Source organism: Mirounga leonina, unplaced genomic scaffold (genome assembly GCF_011800145.1).
Source record: "Mirounga leonina isolate KUSES-001 unplaced genomic scaffold, KU_Mleo_1.0 Mir_201, whole genome shotgun sequence".
NCBI classification, from domain to species: Eukaryota; Metazoa; Chordata; class Mammalia; order Carnivora; family Phocidae; genus Mirounga; species Mirounga leonina.
In genome coordinates, this window is record NW_023270504.1 from 12,695,272 (window position 1) to 12,719,213 (window position 23,942).

The following is a 23,942-nucleotide window of genomic DNA, read 5'->3' on the forward strand; positions in this document are numbered from 1 at the left end:
GATCAAAATATACCCAAAATCTCTAGTGTATGGCTCTGTTTTAATCTCCTACCTGATCACATTCTCTCCCTTTTCTTTTCTTTTTTTAAATCCTCTTCTTTCTTTTTTCAAACAACTTCTTATCTTAAATTCCTTTTATAAAATTTTTTATAATTTTCATCTTTACAGTCATATTCCATCCCTTCATTGTATCAACCCTTATTTTTGTACATATATAAGCTTTTCTTTCTTTAAAATTTTGGGAGGCACTTTCTTCTAACAGACCAAAATACACCCAAAATCTAGTGTGTGGCACTGATTTATGCACCAGTCTGATCATATTTGATCATATTCTGGTTTTTTTGTTTTGTTCTGTTTTTGTTTGTTTTTATCTTTTTCTTTTTCTTTTTTCTTTCTTTCCCTTTCTTTTCCCCCAGCTTCAGGTCTTTTCTGATTTGTTTAGAGTATATTTTCTGGGGACATTGTTACCCTGTTAGCATTTTGTTCTCTCATTCATCTCTTCTCCTATGGACAAAATGACAAGATGGAAAAAATCACCTCAACAAAAAGAACAAGAGGTAATACCGACTGCCAGGGACCTACTTAATACGGACATTAGTATGATGTCGGATCTAGAGTTCAGAATCATGATTTTAAAGATACTAGCTGGGCTTGAAAAATGCATGGAAGTTATTAGAGAATCCCTTTCTGGAGAAATAAAAGAACTAAAATCTAACCAAGTTGAAATAAAAAAGGCTATTAATGAGGTGCAATTAAAAATGGGGGCGCTAACTGCTACGATAAATGAGGCAAAAGAGAGAATCAGTGATATAGAAGACCAAATGATGGAAAATAAAGAAGCTGAGAAAAAGAGAGAAAAACAACTAATGGATCATGAGGGCAGAATTCGAGAGATAAGTGATATGATAAGACAAAACAAGATTAGAATAATTGGGAGCCAGGAAGAAGAAGAAAGAGAGAGAGGGGCAGAAGGTATATTGGAGCAAATTATAGCAGAGAACTTCCCTAATTTGGGGAAGGACACAGGCATCAAAATCCAGGAGGCACAGAGAACCCCTCCCAAAATCAATAAAAATAGGTCAACACCCCAACATCTAATAGTAAAACTTACAAGTCTCAGAGACAAAGAGAAAATCCTGAAAGCAGCTCGGGAGAAGAGGTCTGTAACCTACAATGGTAGAAATAGTAGATTGGCAACAGACCTATCCACAGAGACCTGGCAGGCCAGAAAGGACTGGCATGATATATTCAGAGCAGTAAATGAGAAAAATAGGCAGCCAAGAATACTATATCCAGCCAGGCTGTCATTGAAAATAGAAGGAGAGATAAAAAGCTTCCAGGACAAACAAAAACTAAAGGAAATTGCAAATATGAAACCAGCCCTACAAGAAATATTGAAACGGGTCCTCTAAGCAAAGAGAGAGCCTAAAAGCAATATAGACCAGAAAGGAACACCAACAATATACAGTAACAGTCACCTTACAGGCAATACAATGGCACTAAATTCATATGTTTCAATAGTTACCCTGAATGTAAATGGGCTAAATGCCCCAATCAAAAGGCTCAGGCTATCAGATTGGATTAAAAAACAAGACCCATTGATATGCTGTCTGCAAGAGACTCATTTTAGATGCAAAGACACCTCCAGATTGAAAGTGAGGGGGTGGAACAATATTTACCATGCTAATGGACACCAAAAGAAAGCTGGGGTGGCAATCCTTATATCAGACAAATTAGATTTTAAACCAAAGACTGTAATAAGAGATGAGGAAGGACACTATATCCTACTTAAAGGGTCTATCCAACAAGAAGATCTAACAATTGTAAATATCTATGCCCCTAACATGGGAGCAGCCAATTACGTAAGGTAATTCATAACAAAAGCAAAGAAACACGTTGACAACAATACAATAATAGTGGGGGACTTTAACACCCTCCTCACTGAAATGGACAGATCATCGAAGCAAAAGATCAATAAGGAAATAAAGACTTTAAATGACACACTGGACCAAATGGACTTCACAGATATACTCAGAACAGTCCATCCCAAAGCAACGGAATACACATTCTTCTCTAGTGCCCATGGAACATTCTCCAGAATAGATCACATCCTAGGTCACAAATCAGGTCTCAACCAGTACCAAAAGATTGGGATTATTCCCTGCATATTTTCAGACCACAATGCTTTGAAACTAGAACTCAATCACAAGAGGAAAGTCGGAAAGAACTCAAATACATGGAGGCTAAAGAGCATCCTACTAAAGAATGAATGGGTCAAACAGGAAATTAAAGAAGAATTTAAAAAATTCATGGAAACCAATGAAAATGAAAACACAACTGTTCAAAATCTCTGGGATGCAGCAAAGGCAGTCCTAAGAGGAAAGTATATAGCAATACAAGCCTTTCTCAAGAAACAAGAAAGGTCTCAAATACACAACCTAACCCTACACCTAAAGGAGCTGGAGAAAGAACAGCAGATAAAGCCTAAACCCAGCAGGAGAAGAAAAATCATAAAGATCAGAGCAGAAATCAATGAAATAGAAACCAAAAGAACAATAGAACATATAACAAAACTAGGAGCTGGTTCTTTGAAAGAATTAACAAGATTGATAAACCCCTGGCCAGACTTACCAAAAAGAAAAGAAAAATGACCCAAATCAACAAAATCATGATGAAAGAGGAGAGATCACAACCAACACCAAAGAAATACAAACAATTATAAGAACATATTATGAGCAACTCTATGCCAGCAAATTAGATAACCTGGAAGAAATGGATGCATTACGAGAGATGTATAAACTACCAAAACTGAATCAGGAAGAAATAGAAAACCTGAACAGACCCATAACCACTAAGGATATTGAAGCAGTCATCAAAAATCTCCCAACAAACAAAAGCCCAGGGCCAGATGGATTCCCAGGGGAATTCTACCAAACATTTAAAGAAGAATTAATACCTATTCTTCTGAAACTGTTCCAAAAAATAGAAATGGAAGGAAAACTTCCAAACTCGTTTTATGAGGCCACCATTACCTTGATCCCAAAACCAGACAAAGACCCCATTCAAAAGGAGAAGTACAAACCAATATCCTTGATGAACATGGATGCAAAAGTTCTCACCAAAATACCAGTCAATAGGATGCAACAGTACATTAAAAGGATTATTCACCACAACCAAGTGGGATTTTTTTCTGGGCTGCAAGGTTGGTTCAACATCCGCAAATCAATCCATGTGATACAATACATTAACAAAAGAAAGAACAAGAATCATATGATCCTCTCAATAGATGCAGAAAAAGCATTTGACAAAGTACAGCATCCTTTCTTGATCAAAAGTCTTCAGAGTATAGGGATAGAGGGTACATACCTCAACATCATAAAAGCCATCTATGAAAAACATACAGTGAATATCATTCTCAATGGGGAAAGACTGAGAGCTTTCCCCCTAAGGTCAGGAACACGGCAGGGATGACCACTATCACCACTGCTATTCAACATAGTATTGGAAGTCCCAGCCACAGCAATCAGACAACAAAAAGAAATCAAAGGCATCCAAATCGGCAAAGAAGAAGTCAAACTCTCACTCTTTGCAGATGATATGATACTTTATGTGGAAAACCCAAAAGACTCCACCCCAAAACTGCTAGAACTCATTACAGGAATTCAGTAAAATGGCAGGCTATAAAATCAATGCACAGAAATCAGTGGCATTCCTATACACCAACAACAAGACAGAAGAAAGAGAAATTAAGGAGTCCATCCCATTTACAGTTGCACCCAAAACCTTAAGATACCTAGCAATAAATCTAACCAAAGAGGCAAAGGATCTGTACTCAGAAACCTATAAAATCCTCATGAAAGAAATTGAGGAAGACACAAAGAAATGGAAAAACATTCCATGCTCATGGATTGGAAGAACAAATATTGTGAAGATATGAATGCTACCTAGAGCAATCTACACATTTAATGCAATCCCTATCAAAATACCATCCACTTTTTTTCAAAAAATGGAACAAATAATCCTAAAATTTGTATGGATCCAGAAAAGACCCCAAATAGCCAGAGGAATGTTGAAAAAGAAAAGCAAAGCTGGTGGCATCACAATTCCGGACTTCCAGCTCTATTACAAAGCTGTCATCATCAAGACAGTATGGTACTGGCACAAAATCAGACACATAGATCAATGGAACAGATTAGAGAGCCCAGAAATTGACCCTTAACTCTATGGTCAACTAATCTTTGACAAAGCAGGAAAGAATGTCCAATGGAAAAAAGACAGTCTCTTCAACAAATAGTGTTGGGAAAACTGGACAGCCACATGCAGAAGAATGAAACTGGACCACTTCCTTACCCCACACACAAAATTAGACTCAAAATGGTTGAAAGACCTAAATGTGAGACAGGATTCCATCAAAATCCTAAAGGAGAACACAGGCAGCAACCTCTTTGACCTCAGCCACAGCAACTTCTTCCTAGAAACATCGCCAAAGGCAAGGGAAGCAAGGGTAAAAAAGAACTATTGGGACTTCATCAAGATAAAAAGCTTTTGCACTGCAAAAGAAACAGTCAACAAAACCAAAAGACAACTGACAGAATGGGAGAAGATATTTGCAAATGACATATCAGATAAAGGGCTAGTATCCAAAATCTATAAAGAACTTATCAAACTCAACACCCAAAGAACAAAGGATCCAATCAAGAAATGGGCAGAAGACATGAACAGATATTTTTCCAAAGAAGACATCCGAATGGCCAACAGACACATGAAAAAGTGCTCAACATCACTCGGCATCAGGGAATTCCAAATCAAAACCTCAATGGGATACCACCTACCACCAGTCAGAATGGCTAAAATTAACAAGTCAGGAAACAACAGATGTTGGCGTGGATGCAGAGAAAGGGGAACCCTCCTACACTGTTGGTGGGAATGCAAGCTGGTGCAGCCACTCTGGAAAACAGTATGGAGGTTCCTCAAAAAGTTGAAAGTAGAGCTACCATACGACCCAGCAATTGCACTACTGGGTATTTACCCCAAAGATACAAATGTAGGATCCGAAGGGGTACGTGCACCCCAATGTTTATAGCAGCAATGTCCACAATAGCCAAACTGTGGAAAGAGCCCAGATGTCCATTGACAGATGAATGGATAAAGAAGAAGTGGTATATATATATACAACGGAATATTATGCAGCCGTCAAAAAGCATGAGATCTTGCCATTTGAAATGACGTGGATGGAACTGGAGGGTATGCTGAGCGAAATAAGTCAATCAGAGAAAGACATGTATCATATGTCCTTACTGATATGAGGAATTCTGAATCTCAGGAAACAAACTGAGGGTTGCTGGAGTGGGGGTGTGTGGGAGGAATGGGGTGGCTGGGTGATAGACATCGGGGAGGGTATGTGCTACGGTGAGTGCTGTGAATTGTGCAAGACTGTTGAATCACAGATCTATACCTCTGAAACAAATAATGTAATAGATTTTTTTTAGAAAAGAAGAAGATAGCAGGAGGGGAAGAATGAAGGGGAGAAAATCAGAGGGGGAGACGAATCATGAGAGATGATGGACTCTGAAAACCAAACTGAGGGTTCTAGAGGGGAGGGGGGTGGGAGGATGGGTTAGCCTGGTGATGGGTATTAAGGAGGGCACGTTCTGCATGGGGCATTGGGTGTTATGCACAAACAATGAATCATGGAACACTGCATCAAAAACTAATGATGTAATGTATGGTGATTAGCATAACAATAAAAAATTTTTAAAAAGACTAAGGAGAGTGTGTAGGGCTGGCTGGGAAAGCAAGACAGCGTGCTCTTCAGCAAGTGGACTGATGGACTTGACAGGAGTTCTTCCAGGAAACGTGGGATGGAACTTGTGTTTTAGAGTTTGGAAGGAGCTCAGAGACTGAGGGAAACACAGGGACGAGGTGGGAGGGAAGGGGGAGCCCAGGGCATTATGAAATCTATACAAGCTGGCTTAATGTTCCCTGGCCCATGTCTGCATTTCTTTAAGCACCTCCCCTGACCAAGCACCTCTTTTGGGAGAGACTGTTTGCTAATGAAACTGAGATTCACAGACCCAGGTCCCTCATCAGGAAATGTCCTCAGGACACTCTTGAAATAGATGACGGTGCATGTTCTAGTCTCCTGTTTACGCCTCTGTTTGGCCCTTTCTCTTTTTCCACAACACTTCTTCAAGGAATCTCAAATTATAGTAGTTATTTAATACATCTCTATATTCATTTTCTCTGTCCTAAATGCCTCTTTTGGTTGCTTGCTACAATTATGAGCAAATCCTTGTCCTGTGTAAGGAGGGTTGGAGATGGGAGTGTGGAATCCAGAATGAAGAGGCATTTAGATCCTGGCCCTGCCCTCTGGAAGGTTTTAGAGTACAAAGGAATTTAAGGAACACACTCAGGACTGACAGATAGGGAAAATTGGTTTCAGCTGACTGTCAGGATGGGCTGTAAGTGCTGGTGGGAATGGGAGGAAGGTTGGAGATAATCAATCAGGATGGCTTAGGAAAGTCTTCCTAGATCCAGGGTGGGGAAAGGTTGTAGAATAGGGCTGAGAGAGGCTGCAGGGTCAAGACTGTACAGAAAAGAGTGAGGAGGGCGTTCCTGGCAGGGTAGGTCACTTACCCAGGCTACAGGCTCATCCCAGGAAGGGTAAGTCAGGATGTGAGGAGCTGCGTTAGGAAGGAGGTGATGTATCTGAAAGTAGGGGGAGAATCAGGGTGGGGCTCTGACAGCTGGGTCAGAGAGTATGGACTGAATATAAACCATTGGAATAATTATAGATTATTGCATGATAATGGGCATATCTGAACATGGTGTTTGAGGATGTTTAAACCACTGGAATAATTACAGATTATTGCATGATAATGGGCATATCTGAACATGGCGTTTGAGGATGATTCTCTGTGTTGTTATAAACTGGATTTCTGGTAGGCTCTCTCAGATTCCCAATCATGGGTGTGCTTTCTCTTCTATATGTTTGGTTGATGTTCATTTCTGCCTGCTCCTGTGGAGTCATAAAACATGATTATTTAATTCCCAGACGTTTTGTTCTTTGGGTTGCTTCTCTGGTATCTTGATACTTTGTCTGTAGGCCCACTGTCCCTCATCTTCAGAAAAAGTGGGAAGAGCACAAGGACCACCCTGTACAACACAGTTGAGAGAAATAGAAATTATCAAGCATTACCAGTCTCTGACCTTGCCATTCAGATGATCCTCCTCTAGGATTCCTGCTCAGGGTCCATGATGGATCTCAGAAGGTGTATGACATTTTTTTTTGAAGACCAACCTCAGAGAGTTGTGTGATTCAACAAATGTTTAGAACCACTGTTGTGGTCTTTGTTGAGTGGTAGGTGGCTGGGTATGGTTCCCCAGAGAGAAACGTGGCAGAAGCATCCTTAGTGCCAACTACAGGAGCCTCCAAAGACAGTTGAAGGGGCTGAAAGAGAGAGAGGAATTAGGAAAAGGGAAATGGTTTCAGAGGGAAATAGTAGGACAGGTGCCCCATCATCTCTGTTCTTCACCCTCTTTCTAGCAGGTATTCCTTCTTTGTATTCTCCATATCCTGGCAATTACAGGATTCCGGTTCCCCTTCAATTTAAATCTACTGAATGCCTGCCATTTATCAGGCTCTGTACCAGGTCCTCTCACAACATTATCTCCTGCAATTACTGTGTTGACCCTGCAGTGCACAGAGTGGAGTCAGTCCCTCCCTCAGTCATGGTGTGTTCCCATCATCACTTCCTGTCAGGCCCCTTTTCTTTCTTTCCTTTTTTTATTTTTTTAAAAAAATTTTTCATTATGTCTAGTTAGGCCCTTTTCAATGCATTTATTATCCTGTTTCATCCTTATCTCTATTTTCATTTCCCCTCTGCATTGGAAGCATTTGCTTTAGTGTATTTAACAAATGCTCTTTCAGTCCATGTTCTATATTTGTTTTAGATCCATTCATCCATTCAACAACTACAGTGCCCAGTTGTGTGTGGGTATTCTGAATTATACGAAGATTGTGCTTCGGGGTGGTCCCCAGTGACGCTCCCACCAGCAGTGTGTGATAGTTTGTCTCTTCTTATGGAATTCTCATGTTGACCCAGTGAGGAAGGTCAAGTAAGGTTCCCAGTGGATGAAGACACTGAGGCTTAGAGATATTAAGGAAATTACCTGAGTTCATGTCATCACGAAGAATGGCCAGGGCTCACATCCAGCATTTCTGACCAAGTGTTCATTGTTCTTATCTCTATAGTACCCAGCACCGCCTGTTCCAGATGGGGCATCTGTAGACAAAGATACTATTATTATTATTATTATTATTATTATTATTATTATTATTATATTGAGCCTTGCATTTCTTGATACCTGGTCTAACACAGTAAGCCTAGGACCCCCCATGTGTTAGCTCCAGCATGGATGAGGAAGTCTAATTAGAGTCCTAGCATTTTAATGTGAATCATATGGAATAAAACTGTTTTCATTGTCTCATGAGGGTTGGCTAACAAGCTCGAGCTTTAGTGGATGATTTTGAGCCTGCACATTTATAAAGACTGATTGATTTTCAATGTTTGGTTACTTTGGACCAGATTTCTATATGAAGTACTAGGTAGATGATATTAAGTCCCTATTGTTTGCTAGGCACTGAGCTACGTACTTACAGACAACATTTCACTTACTTCTCACAGCTGTGCTGTGAGTTATTTACTTTTACTCCCATATGACTGTTGTGGAAACTAAAGCTCAGAGCAGTAAACTAATTTGTCCAGAGTCACCGGGTGTGAGATTGAGGTGTGATTTGAACCTGAACAGTCTACCTACAGAGCCTTACTCCTAACTTCTGAACTGCACTGCATTCCTGTGAAGGAAGCTTTTAGAATCTCTTCCCCTTGAACTTGACAATTTCTTCTCAGGTGGGTTTTTTAGAGCAATCATTGGAAGTACAGGGCTAGTGGACAAGAATCTCCAGAGGGAGAGGATCTGAAGTTTGAAAATGTCCCCAGGTGTCTTCATTATGTCTTCCTCTATCCCTAAAGTGAGAACCTCTGCCTTAGGACATCCTACCTGGATTATAGGGCCTGGGCATGATGCCTTCAAAAAAGTAGGGCTTCTCTAACTGGGTGTGGGTGGTTGGTTGCCCATAACCCCAGGCAGCCTGATATTTTTAACAGGTGTCCCTAAAGGCAAATGATTCTTTATCACCCTGTGTGACTCATAACCTGCCATGAATGATGGGCAGTCAAGGTTTTATCACAGTTGGTTTTCCCTTCACACTATGCATTTTGCTCGCCTTCTACAAGGAAGGTAATACCATGTATATCTTTACCTGAGCCTTCATTATAAAGCTTTCTTGGCTACAAAGTATGTATCTATCTTCATGACCAGTAGATAGGGATTCTGGATTATGGCCTCTTTTAGGTTTCTCTTCTCAGCATGGTCATTTGTTCAACAAATACTTATTGAGTACCTACCTCACAGTCTGATGGAGGAGACCAGCAGCTGACCTGGAATTTGGATACATGAGGATCAATGGCACATGGGGGAAGCTGGTCCTAGGAGAGCACATAGGAAGGGCAATGTAAGGGTCAGGGGAGGCTTCCTGAGGAAGCAAATGCTGAGCTGGAAACTGAAAGAGAAGTGGGGGTTAGCTAAGTGAAGGGGCCAAGAGGGCATTAGAGGCAAGGGAACAGGGTGAGTGTTGAATTTTGTGGCTGGAGCAGGAACTGGGCAGGGGATGAGGCTGGAGGAATAAGCACAGGTCAGATTATAAACAAAGGAAGGACTATGAAGGAAGGGAAGTGTGGAACCATGGAAAGGTTTGAAGACTGGTTGTGGGTTGGGAACACCTCAGATAGTATAAAAAGATTTCATGAGTTAAGAATTGACACTCAGGGGTGCCTGGGTGGCTCAGTCATTAAGCTTCTGCCTTCAGCTCAGGTCATGGTCCCAGGGTCCTGGGATCAAGCCCCAAATTGGGCTCCCTGCTCAGTGGGGAGTCTGCTTCTGCCTCTCCCACTCCCCCTGCTTGTGTTCCCTCTCTCGGTGTCTCTCTCTCTGTCAAATAAATAAATAAAATCTTAAAAAAAAAGAATTGACACTCATTATCTATCTCCTGTGCTTGTTGGTAAATCATAACATTGGAACTGGTGAGTGGCAAATAAGGAGTCTAGATGGATTTGTAGACAAAAGGTCTGACCCATAACCCAGGGGTTCCTTTTGATCGTCTATAGAGAAGACTTCTGAATTTTGTCTTGATCTTTCTGCCTTTAAAAACTTCTGAGAACATTTCTTAAAATTATCTTAAAACTGAAGCACGAGTAAGGAGGAGAGTGGGGCTGCATGACTTTGTTTTCTCTGTTCTCCACTTCTCATTTCCTAGGCATTGCTGTAAATTGTTCATCCAGAGCCTTGCTTCCCTTGTGGAAGGGGCCATTTGAAGAGAAGTAGGGGAGGAGGGGTAAGAGGGAGCCACACACAGGATTCCTTCATTAAGAAAACATTCAGACAACAGTTTGAATGAGTTAAAAATAACTCCTTGTGAAAAATTCATTGGGAATTACAAGTGAGTGTTTGAATACAAACTCACAGAGCAGGACAGACCAGCCCCCTGGCAGCTGACCTCCCAGATGGCTCAGGGTGTGTAGAGAGCACAGCGTGGCCAATGAGGAGACTGTCTGCAGAAGTGAGCTCACCTTTTCTCCTGGAACCCAGAGAGGGAGGAGACAGAAGGAATTGTTTTGGTTGAGAGCAACTGAGCTAAGTGACTCATTTCTTTTCTCCCTACCTATCACACTGTCATAACTGTGGACATAAAAAAGGTAGTGAATTTTTGGGGGGGCTATTCACAAAATAGCCTTTCTAGCTCCTTTCCCTTCTCAGTCATGGACCCTGGGTTGGCTGTTGCCCCTATTTCTCCAGTGTTTCCTTCCAGGCAGCCTGGTCCTCTCCTTCTTGCAGGTAGTTATGAAGACCCTGCCCCTTTCTCCCTCCTCCTCTCTATTCACAGCGCCCCTGTGGGCCTAGGTGGGTAAAGGGAAGGGATGGACTCTACATTCTTGGTCGTCAGTACAGCTGAATGGATGATGCAGAATGAGGAGAAAGGGGGCCAAATTGGCATCTAACCTTGGGTAGCAGATTTGGGGTCTAAGAGTTTTAAGACAGAGAGACCAATATTTGTATTTAAACTCTGATGATATATAAAGAATGGGTCTTTAATTGCAAAGAGGTATCTAGTCCATGAATTAATGTGTCATAACTCATGCTCAAGCAGCGCATACACATCCTGTGTATGAATTCTTGCACAATACATTCATGCTCTGTTGTGTCTTACTGCCTAATTAGCACACGAAGCTACATGACTTATGAACTCAAATGGGATTATGTTATGTGGTGTGTAAAAAAGGAAAATGTTGGGGTGCCTGGGTGGCTCAGTGGTTGAGAGTCTGACACCTGATATCAGTTCAGGTCTTGATATCAGGATTATGAGTTTGGGCCCCGTGTTGGGCACCATGCTGGGCATTGAGCCTACTGAAAAATAAAATTTAAAAAAAAAGCAGAATGTTAGGAGGTATTTGGTACCTTTTCTGGAGGGAAAGCAGGATTGATTTTTCTATGGTGTCTTTTGGTGTCAGTTTCTATGACACTTTGGCTGCAACAAGTTACATGTGACTTTTGAGTTTTGGTTGGTTGGTTGAACACATTGTTCAGTAAATATTTATTTTTTCTCTAGGCATTCTGGAAGGATAGCAGTTACCAGATGAAAAATGAAGCAGCAGCTCTGAAGCCTGAGCAATGGACCTCGGCAGCCCCAACCCAACCTGGCTTAACTCAGCCTCACTGAACCAGATCCAACACTCTTGGCTCCCTGGGCTTGCTACAGCTCTCTGATCCTTAGAATCTTCTCAGTTCCAGCTAGAATGCTACGTCAGGCACTTCGCAGATTTGGTCGAAAGCTGGTACGCAGACGTCCGCTGGAGAAAAAAGTGTATGAGTTTAAATCTGGCATAAAACCGAGCACTCTGGACTTAGTGGCCCTTGGTGTGGGCCACACAGTGGGTGTTGGTGTGTATTTCTTGGCTAATGAGGTGGCCGGTAATCAAGCAGGACCATCCATTGTGATCAGCATTTTGGTGGCGGGCCTGACATCGTTGTTGGCTGGGCTGTGCTATGCAGAGTTTGGTGCCTGGCTTCCCCATTCTGGCTCTGCGTATCTCTACACCTATGTCACTATGGGTGAACTCTGGGCTTTCATCACTGCCTGGAACCTTATCCTCTCCCTTGTTGCTGATGCAGTTATTGTGGTCCAGACCTGGACCTTAGCTTTTGACATCTTGTATGGGAACCGGATCTCTGAGACCCTGCATGAGAGCATTTCACAACATGTTCCCCAAGTCATTGCAGACAATCTAGCCTACTTTGCTGTGATCCTACTGTTGTTTACCGTAGAAATTCAATATCTGCTGTCTCATGACTGCATAATTTTCAAACTGTTTACATTGGTAAAACTTTTGGTTCTCAGTTTTGTCATCATCTCTGGCTTCATGAAGGGGGACCTGCACAACTGGAACCTCACAGAAGAGGACTATGTAAAGGCTGGACTCAATGACACCTTTAGCTTGGGCCCTCTGGGCTCTGGTGGATTCATGCCTTTTGGCTTTGAGGGGATTCTCCGTGGAGCAGCTACCTGTTTCTATGCTTTTATAGGCTTCGACAGTATTGTTACCAAAGTTGAGGAAGCCCAGACTCCCCAGCGTTCCATCCCCAAGGGCATTGTGATTTCACTGCTCATCTGCTTTTTGGTGTATTTTGGAGTCTCTGCGGCACTTACACTCATGGTACCTTACTACCAGCTTCGACCTGGGAGCACCTTGCCTGAGGCATTTCTCCATATTGGCTGGGCAACTGCCTATTATGTTGTAGCTTTTTCGATTTTCTTTAGTATTGTTACTGGCAGTTATATGAACTTTACAGTCTGCATACGTCAGGTGACATATATGATGGCAATGGATGGTCTCCTGTTCCCTGTTCTTGCCAGGTTCCTTTTCAGCACATATGGCCGCTTCCTGACCACTGTGATCTTTGTCACTACTGGAGCAATCATGGCATTCCTCTTTGGACTCACTCGTCTTCTGGACCTCAGGTCATTTGGGACCCTGATATCTTATTCCCTGGTAGCTTTTTGTGTTCTCATCATCAGGTATCAACCTGAGTGGACGAATGAAGAAAATGAAGCACAGGTGCAGGAGGAGAATGGGGGAAATGAGGCACAGGTGCAGGAGGAGAATTTGGGAAATGAAGCACAGATGCAGGAGGAGGATGGATCTGCAGCAGAGAAACTGACTCTACAGGGACTATTCTTTCCAGGCAGCCCCACCCCCACTCCGCTCTCTGGCCGGGTTGTCGTTGTTTGCTCCTCACTGCTTGTTCTGCTGCTGACTCTTCTCTGCCTGGTGCTGGCCCAGTGGCCAGGTCTGCTCTCTGGAGACCCAGCGCCGATCACAGTGGTTGTGCTGCTCCTGGTGCTCATCACTGGGATCACTGGGGTCATCTGGAGGCAGCCACAGAGCTCCACTCCCTTTCCCTTTAAGGTCCCTGCTGTGCCTCTCCTCCCACTCCTGAGCATCTTTGTGAATGTTTGCCTTATGATGCAGATGACAGCTGGAACCTGGCTGAGATTTGGTATCTGGATGCTGATTGGGTTTGCTCTCTACTTGGGGTATGGGATCTGGCACAGCCTGGTGGCTTAACCCCACTTAAAGGCCCAAACTGTAGACTCAGCAGTGAACTCAGCAATGCCAGTACTTATTCGGTTTGACATCATCACACCTGAATGCAGTCTGGTCCCCTGCACAATAATGGGGAGTACTCTTGAGCACATGGAAATCTAGGGCTCCTATGAGCTATTGATGGGGAACACTAATAGAGCTCTGTATTTATGGTAGAGTGAAGGATGTGTCTTTGCTCTTCCCCCCCTTTTCTTCTTTACTTTCTACTTTTTAATTATGTCTATAGCTGCTCACTGGCTTTTACAAAATTAGTATTAAAAGAAACTTGAAAAAGTGTTTTCCTTTTCTTTGGTTAAATATCCACTAGTCAAGGAGGTGTCTAGCTGGCTCAGTCAGTAGAGCATGATTCTTGATCTCAGGTTGGTGAGTTTGAGCTCCACATTAGCTGTAGAGATCACTTAAAAAAAAATCCAGTAGCAGAATTATTGGATCATACGGTAGTGCTGTTTTAATTTTTTTTGAGGAATCTCCACACTGTTTTCTGTAATGCCTGCACCAATTGACATTCCTACCAACAGGGCGTGAGGATTCCTTCTTCTCTATATCTTTGTCAACACTTGTTATTCTTGTCTTTTTGATTTTAGCCATCCTGACAGGTATAAAGTGACATCTGACTGCACTTTTTTTAGAGTTTAATATGTTTAATTTTTTTATGTTCAGTTAGCCAACATATAGTACATCATTTGTATTTCCCTGATAATTAGTGATACTAAACATCTTTTCATGTGTCTGTGGCCATCTGTATGTCTTCTTTGGAAAAATATCTATTCAGGTCCTCTGTCCATTTTTTAATTGGATTTTTTGGGGTTTTTTTGTATTGAGTTGTATAAGTTCTTTATGTATTTTGAGTATTAACCCTTTATTAATATATCATTTGCAAATATCTTCTCCCATTCAGTAAATTGCCTTTTTTTGTTATTGATGGTTACCTTTTCTGTGTAAAGGTGTTTTTGTTTTGTGAACTGGAAAAGATACATGCACCCCTATGTTTATTGCAGCATTATTTACAATAGCCAGGATATGGAAGCCACCCAAATGTGCATCAGTAGATGAATGGATAAAGAAGATGTGGTCTATCTGCATATCCAATGGACTATTACCCAGCCATAAAGAAGAATGGAATCTTGCCATTTGTAACAACATTGGATGGACCGGGTGGGTATAATGCTAATTGAAATATGTCAGTCTGAGAAAAAGAAACGCCGTATGTTTCACTCTTATGTAGAATTAAAGAAATAAAAAAATTAAAATGATAAAAGAAAAAAGAGAGACAAATAACAATACCAAAACAAAAGCAAAAACAAAAACACAACACCTTAGACCCTTAAATAAAGGGAACAAACTTGTGGTTGACAAAGGGGAGATGGGTAGGAGAATGGGTGATTTAAATAAAGGGAATTAAGAGTATGCTAATATTGATGAGCACTGAGAAATATGTGGAATTGTAGAATCATTGTATTGTACACCTGTGAATAATACATTAACACTGCATGTTCATTATACTTACATTAAAAAAAAAATAGAAACTAGAAAAAGACCAAAAAAAAAAAAAAGATGAAATATGGCCCTTGCCATTAAGCAGCTTATATTCTAATACAAGGGGTAAAGCATAGCTGTAACACAAAGTAGAAAGTGTTGTCATAAGTAATATAAAAATAAAATGTCTTGGGAATCCAGAGTGGAAGATGATCATTTGTGGCTGGTACAGAGGTGAAAGTTGATTGGTGAAATCAGAGAACACTTTGTAGAGGAATGGTTTTGAGTTGGCTCACTTCAGGGATGGGATTTGCCACATCTGGGCAGCAGGGAGAGTGTAGGCAGTGAGAGTACCAGGAGGAAAAGCAGAGGAAAAGGAAGCAGCGTTCAGAGCACACTGAGCAGGCTGTGTAGCTTGAGCCTTGGCTCTGTGAGGGGGCAACAGAGCATGCACAGGTGGATTGGAGCCGAGCTTTCCTCTGAGCACAGAGCACTTTGGCTTTGAACCCACTGCCCATGCTGAAAATCCCTGGGTTGGTACTTCTCTTAGCAACATCTGCATTCTTGGACTTTAAAATTTCTCTACTGTTGTCTGCTTTGGTCCACCTCTGCAGAAAGTGCACAGTTGAGAGCCATGTGTCCTGGGTTCTGGTCCTGTTTCCACCACTAAGTAGCAATGTGACCTTGAGCATGCCTCTCAGTTCCTTCCATGCTCTGCTTACTTATCTGTAACATGGGAGGTCACAACTGATCATCTCTTATGTTCCATTTCCTTAAAAAATTCTAGGATTTCCTCTGGTTCTTCTGTCCTGCTATTCTCTTAACTAGGTCTCTCTTCTGCACATGATCTGTACCCGCATCCTTCCCACCTTTCTCTACAACCTATTATTGGAGCTGTAGAGGTCCAATGAATAACACCCCATTTCCCCCTCCTTGTTTGGAACCTATTGATAATTACGACATAGAGAGAGATGATTAAACCATCAACTGTATAACTGCAGCCTAATTGGCTTGTTAATCCTGCATCACTAAATTAGACAGACTTACTCCTCATCACAAGAAGTCCTGAGCATCCCTCGCCTGCCATCACAGGAGAGTCTGCTTTTATTAGTCTTTCTCCTCTATCAGGATGAATTACATGTGGCCAGTGGGCAGGTTTGTTCTGGACCAAAAAAACCCAAAAAAACAAAAAAACAAAAAAACATTGGAAGAAGCTAACCAGGCATGCTTGGTGTTATGTCTTCACTTCATTAATCAAGGTCCCAGTGAGAGAGGGCCCCATGGAGAGTGGCGAGGAATAGTACTCTGCTCAGTGGTGTTCAAACTTCAGAGGATGCCATGACACCTGGAGGGCTTGTGAAAACAGATTGCTGGGCCCCTGTCCCCAGCGTTTGGAATTCAGGAGGTCTGGGTGGGCCCCAGAACTTGTACTTCTAACAAGTTCCCAGGTGATGCTGATGCCGCTGGTCCACAGACCACACATGGAAAACCAAAGCTCCACCTGAAGCCTCTTCACATGTAAAGATGAAGTGAAGGAAACAAAGGTGCCTTTGTACACTCACCTTCATTTAATGAAACATTTATATTAAAATACCATCGTTAATCCTTTCACAGTGGGCAAATTATAATCATTTCACAATTATATGTATATCAAATTAACATTATGTACACTTTAAATATCTTACAATTTTATATGTCGACTGCACACTAATAAATCTGAAATTTAAAAAAAATAGCATACCACAATTATGTGTGTGTCTTTCTTTTCTTTTTTTTTGTTCTTTATTAGACACCATAGGTACATAGTGTATCCTGTTCACTCCCCCAGAGCATCCAGCTGGGGACAAGGAACATAATGAGCATTTGATAAACTCATGTTAAATTGAATTGAGCCTTACACATTTCACTGGTACAGAAAATTCTCCTTCCTTTCAGGCTAGCACTGTGCTACTTCTTTAAAATTATCTTCTGAGAGACTTCCTTGAAAAACAGCATTTCTTTCCATCCAGAATTGTCTGTACCTGGCATCAAGAACTGTACCCAGGCACTTCTAATTTTGCTTTTGTGTGGCTATGCCTGAGTTCCTGTGACTATCCTATCTGTTCCATCACAGTACAGTCTTGCTCAGGGCAAGGAGTAGGTTCTACATTTCCTCTAGATCCAACAGTAAGAACAGTGTTGTTCCTTCAAAGAGCAACAGGGAAAATACAGACCTGGGGCAGGAGAAGGCCTGACATGACCTCCCCTAGTCCTGCTCCATCTCTTCCCATGGGATGTAGGGAGGGGTTACAAAGAGTGAAATTGATATAAGACCCAACCAGTTCTTCCTGATTCCAGGGAATCCCTGAAGAGGAGACTAGCTCCAGCGTGGGTGCAACAGGCATTCTTCTTGACGCAGTCAGTTTTATGCTTTGGTATAGGAGGACCAGAGTTTTTCTATTGTATTTATGCATGGGGCCTGACCTGGGAGGGAAGGAGAGAAGATACTTTCTTATTTGCTGAGTTTCTCATCTTCCTAAAGGATGTAGGTGGTTGCAGGGAAGACTGCCAGAGGTAAGATTACCCATATACTTAACTACTCCTTTAGATGCTTCTTTGAGGGACTGGTGCAAAAACCTTGTGAGAGCATCTATGATTCTTTGGGGAGAGAGAATTGATACCATACGTGGGGAGAAAAATGGACTGAAATAGGAGGGTTAATAACTGGATAGGAATGGAGGCATCATTATTCTGGAAGGGAAGGTATGAGTTGAAACTGAGAAAGAGGTATTGGTCAAGAAACACTTCCTGGAGAAGGTTGTCTATGGAGCAATTTAGGAAATAAAAGAGATAGGTGCGTTGGAAAAGAAATGGGACAGTAATTCTAGTTACATGGACCTTTAAGAATCATGAATTAATGAAACTCTTGTGATGGATATGTTTTTTCACATATGAAGGGAATTTATGAGCCAGCTTTGTACTGTGTATCATGCCATGGAGTGAGATTCCTGAATCAGGAACTGATGAGATATGATTCTCATTGCCATCCGGAGGATAGACAGAGAGAAAGGTGTGGACAGATGCACTCTTCCAGGGAGACAGTTGTAGCAACTGCCACAGTCATATAGATCCTGCTCTTCAAAGTGTGGTCCATGGACCAGAAGCCAGGGTGTCCCCTGGGAGCTTCTTAGAAATGCAGATTCTCAGGCCCCCATGCAATGTGCTGAATCAGAATCTGCATTTTTAGCAAGCTCCCAAGTGACTTGTAAGGTCTTTTAGGTTTGAGAAGCACTCATCTTAAATGTTGGAGGACAGGTATCTGGCCTCAGATGGAAGGTGTGAAAACTTTGGAATTGGGAGTCAAGAGGAGGGGCCTAGGCTGGGGAAGTTGAATTTGGGGAAGAGGGAGAAGTGTGGGGTCTGACTGCCCTCCTGTCCCCAGGCCTCCCTCACCAGTCACTATGGCAGGGTTTAGCACTCTGCCCACTGTGGGAAAAAGCCTGCGGTGCCCTCGCTCAAGTCTGCCTGGTCCTCAGGGTTCCTCTGTGGCAAGTATTGGGTGGGTGGCAACCGCTGCCAATTCTATTTCCCCTCCTTCATTTGATGGCCTGAAAGGGACTGGGAAGGTCATATTAGTCATGCCCTGACTCAGGGCAGTACTGTCCCTTAATCAAATGAGTGATAAAGTGATGACCCTAATTGAGGAGGCTCTGGAGGTTGGGGGATGAAATAGGAGTTCTTAACTATCTGTCCTGGAAATTAGGATACTTTCATCTTTCAAATGCTTTCAGGAGAAACAAGATGTCTACATAAGGGGTTATACCCTAATAGGGACCAAATTATGCTTTTTAAGGGATCTTTGATGATTCTTTTTTTGAAAAGATTTTATTTATTTATTTAGGAGAGAGAGAGAGAGAGAAACAGCATGAGAGGCGAGAGGGTCAGAGGGAGAAGCAGGCTCCCTGCCGAGCAGGGAGCCCGATGTGAGACTTGATCCCAGGGCTCCAGGATCATGACCTGAGCCGAAGGCAGTCGCTTAACCAGCTGAGCCACCCAGGCGCCCTCTTTGATGATTTTTAATGGGTTAATAACAAACTATATGAGACCTATAATTCCAGAGACCTGGACTGATAGGCAATGGAACAACGTTACCAGGTGGGCATTGGAGAATTTTCTTAGCCTTTCGAGGGTTTGTGTACCTCATCCCCTATAAAAATAGGTGGTAGAGGGGCGCCTGGGTGGCTCAGTTGGTTGGGCGACTGCCTTCGGCTCAGGTCATGATCCTGGAGTCCCGGGATCGAGTCCCGCATCGGGCTCCCTGCTCGGCGGGGAGTCTGCTTTTCCCTCTGACCCTCCTCCCTCTCATGCTCTCTGTCTCTCATTCTCTCTGTCTCAAATAAATAAATAAATAAAAATCTTAAAAAAAATAGGTGGTAGATAGAGGCCAAAAGTGAAGGAAAACAGATAAGAGATTGAACATAAGGAAGAATTTTCTAAGATTAGAGAGTGACGGGGGATACGGGAGAGTGCAGGCTCTCTGGCCGAGCGCATGGTTGCTCACTTGGCTGTGGAATGTCTCAGATGGGCTCCTGTCCAGAAACAGGGAAAGGTACACAATGAACTCTCAAAATCTTTGTTATCTCAAGAATTCTCCGTTCAACTTCTTAAATGAATGCCTGGGGTGGATGTGTGGTGTATGTAAGGTGGTGAGGCATGGGGATGATGAATGACAGAAGAAAAAACACAGCCTTATTAGAGCACTGAAATCTGCTATCAGTTCTCCTAAATCTCCTTGGATTTAGGAGAATATATAGGACATTAGGGCTCAAATAGAGTTTTAGGTTTACAGGTTCTTCCTCTCTCCATGTATTCATTTTGTGCCATAGGAGATTTTAAAATCTCCTAAGGGAAAGGAACATCTCTCTTATGTATTACTTTCTATGTCCACAGCCTCACAATGATGATGATGAACTTATAACAGTTACCATTTGCTGAGTACCCCAAACACTTTACATAATCACCTATTTCATACAAAGTTGAATGAGGTGAGTGATATTATGCTCATTTTACAAAAGTTGAAACTAAGGCTCAGGGTGGTTAAGTCATTTGTGCAAAATGAGTAGTGAAGCTAGGATTTGTACCAAATTTGAACAGTCTTCTGCCTGTAACCCTTGAGCTATACTCTGCACGGAGTATCAGCCAGTGAGGGACTGATGATCATTGAAACTTGATGGCATAGAGGTAATTGAAAGACAGTGGATAATTCCCAATAGTGAATAATGAAAAACCAATTTCTATTGTTTGTGGCATGTAGTCAGAGACACATTTAGTGACACATGCAACTCAAACTCAGACCCGCTCTCCTTCACCTTCACTGGGGCCCACCCTGCAGTCAGGTGCTTGCAGGGTGAGCAAGAGGGTGAGGCTGGGCGTGTGTGTATATATATATATAAAGCACCTCATTGAAAGCCATGTGTGTGTACCAAATATATGGACAGTTGTGTTTAAATTTGAGTGGAAATATGCATCAAGGTGTGAGGTATTTTTCTCTCGGTATGTCTACAAACATGGGCATATTTTTTAGACTTACTGGGTATGGTGTGTGTGTGTGTGTGTGTATGCATGTGTGTATGCATGTGCGTGTAGACAAATCCTGAAGGAGTTCAGTCAGCACTAAGGAACCAGATGCCTTCCACCCCTGGCCATGCTTGGTGTGTTTGTACCAAACCCAGGTATTTATTTTTCAGCACCTCTCAAGGAAACCTTAATGAGTTTCCTTCTGGGAAGTTCATGGCTAAGATGCTGGGCTGCTGTGGAGCCCTATACATCTGCTGTGATCAGAAGAGGTTTGCAGAGAAAGAGAAACAGCAGCTGCAAGGAAATCCCCTCCTGTTTTCTACCCTCTAACCTAATACACAGCTGCAGTTATTTTTTTTAAAGATTTTATTTATTTCTTTGAGAAAGAGAAAATGAGAGACAGAGAGCACGAGAGGGAAGAGGGTCAGAGGGAGAAGGAGACTCCCTGCTGAGCAGGGACAGGGAGCACGATGTGGGCCTCGATCCCGGGACTCCAAGATCATGACCCAAGCCGATGGCAGACGCTTAACGCCTGAGCCACCCAGGTGCCCCTACACGGCTGCAGTTATATGTACACCACCCACATAACCACTTACCCTCTCCTAGAACCCCCTCATGGAGGTATACTAAGAGAAGCCATTTTATTTACCTTTTATTTCCAAATGTGACTCACTATTTGAGCCAACCCCAGAAAGAGGAGAATTAAAAATTATACTAATTAAAGTATCTAGAGTGGAGATTGTGAGAAACTGGGCATTTGTGGAACTAATTTCATAAAAATGCAATGACCACTGACAGAAGCAAGGATGGTAAGAGGAGTTGAATGTCTCTGTTACTTCTTTAGAAAACCTGAAGCAAAGCTCCTGGAAGCTGGAGGCAGGATGACCTGTAGGTGACTTGAAGGCAGACACAGCCCAGGAACCCCTCCTCCACCTTCCAATGCCAGTGCTTGGGAGACTATTTTAGGAGGATTTTTTAGAACAAACTTTAGTTTATATGTGACATTTCACAGTGTCTCTTATGCAGAGAAGGACGAAATACAGATGTTTATTGACATGTAGTGTCAGAAGATCTCGGAAAATTGACGATGAAGATGGAAGGAGGAGGGGTTTCTCTCTTTCCCCAGGTATGCAAATTACCTAACTTAATTTTGTAGCATATGCTTTTCTGCGCTTTGTGCTCCTCTGGGTAATGAGATTAAGGAATCCTTTCATTCTTATTAAAGAACTCAGTGGGCGGAGAGAAGAGATGAGAGATATATAGATGGAGGCATAATGGGTATCCTGTCCCATTTGAACCATTGCCCCTTCAATAAGATCATGTGCAAGAGAAGTGGGGATAAATGGAACCTGAGCTGGGACCCAGGTCCTCGTATTCAAAGCCTTCAGCTTCTGCAGTTTTATCTTAAATTTCACTGGTCCTTGCATTTCACTCTCTCATGATGAACAGAAGTTTAATATCAAATGACACCCAAAGTCATGAAATCCTTCCCAGTAGCTATGTCTTTCCTTGGAATTCTGTCCTCCCAATCTCTGACTACTAAAATCCTACATAATCATCAAGGTCCACTTTATTTATTATTTTTTAAAGTTTTATTATTTATTTGACAGACAGAGACAGCGAGAGAGGGAACACAAGCAGGGGGAATGGGAGAGGGAGATGCAGGCTTCCCGCGGAGCAGGGAGCCTGATGTGGGGCTCGATCCCAGGATCCTGGGATCATGACCTGAGCCGAAGGCAGATGCTTAACGGCTGAGCCACCCAGGTGCTCCCAAGGTCCACTTCAAATGTTACCTCTGTCCATGCCTTCCTGGATTATCTGCCTCTGAGGGAACTTACTTCCTTTGATCTCCTCTACTCCTTTGTGTCACTCTTACCATAGCTGTCTCTCTGCACATTGTCTTCATTTGTAGTTACCCTGTGTCTTCTCTTTCTCCCTCACTCAATTGTAAGCTTCTGGAGTGGGGAGACTGTGCCCTGCATATTTTTATATTCTCTCCACTGTGCTTAACGCACAGCTAAAGAATTAGCTAAATAACTTTCATGTGTGGTATAAAATAGGGGGAAAGAGCCCATGAAGAGAGATGTAGAGGCAGAGGTATTATGAATACTGACAAAGGATATTACTGTGATTGTAGATCTGCACAGGATACTTTCAGGTATGGATCATCATATTAGGAAATGTTGATCGCACCAGTAGATTTATTCCCATATAATATATTTATTCATTGTTCATTTTTTCTCTCATTCAAATTTAGAGCTTTTCCTAGAGGGAAATAGACAATAAGCAAGAAAACAAATGTTCAATAATTCCAGAGTGTGATGATCCAGGGAATTTTGTTTAGATAGGGAGGCCAGGAACGGCCTTTATGGTCACTGTCATATATTTACCCTACTACGATTATGAGTTAATTCAATTCCTAATCTGAAGAACAATAATAATAAGATCAATAACAGAAGGAGAATAAAAGCCTTCCCACCAGGGTGTGTGTTTGTCAACCCAAGCTTAGGACTGATTCGTTCTCTGGTCCAACATCCAACCTCCCCCCTGCCTTGGGAAGAGAGGAAGTCAGGGCCCTCCCCTTGCCTCAGGATGGACCCTGTCCCCACTTCTCCAGCCTAGGAGTCTGCAAGCAAAACAGGGGTTAAGACCTTTGATCTTGCTAGAGAATTGGAGACATATCAAAGCAGAGGACTCTGAAATAATGCCCAAGGATGTGAGGTTCTGGGGAAGAGATGGAGACAGAAGTTCACAAAGAGAGAGGCAAATTGCTGTCACAGAGACTCCCTCCTACCTCCCACCTCCCACCTCAGTCTCAGTGGGTTCTGGGCTCTCTACTCCTTGGGGGAGATGGTCAGGGCTTTTGGACTTTTGGGGAGGGGAAGTTATTCCCTGAGTGAGTTTAGAGACCAGTCATCCTTGGATCCCTCCTCCAAGGCTGAATACCCCCTTGGACTGTGAGGATAAGGCAGTCTGCCAGTATCCCAGCAGCCTCAGCTAGCTCTTTCATTACCAGCATCTTCCTTGGACTACTTTCCTGTCCCCTCCTCCTGACACAAGTTGGTAGCATTAGCTTCTGTCTCTTGCAGAGCCGGGGTCCCATTTGGAAATGGGGTTGGGGAATGG

General features: G+C 42.5%; 1 protein-coding gene across 1 annotated transcript; it reads left to right on the forward strand.

Annotated features, from left to right (window-relative positions):
* Nucleotides 1-11,476: 11,476 nt before the first annotated feature.
* Nucleotides 11,477-13,953, forward strand: LOC118025466 (cationic amino acid transporter 3-like). Its single transcript, XM_035027862.1, has one exon. The coding sequence runs from the start codon at nucleotides 11,916-11,918 to the stop codon at nucleotides 13,743-13,745; it is 1,830 nt and encodes a 609-aa protein (XP_034883753.1). The 5' UTR covers nucleotides 11,477-11,915; the 3' UTR covers nucleotides 13,746-13,953.
* Nucleotides 13,954-23,942: the final 9,989 nt, after the last annotated feature.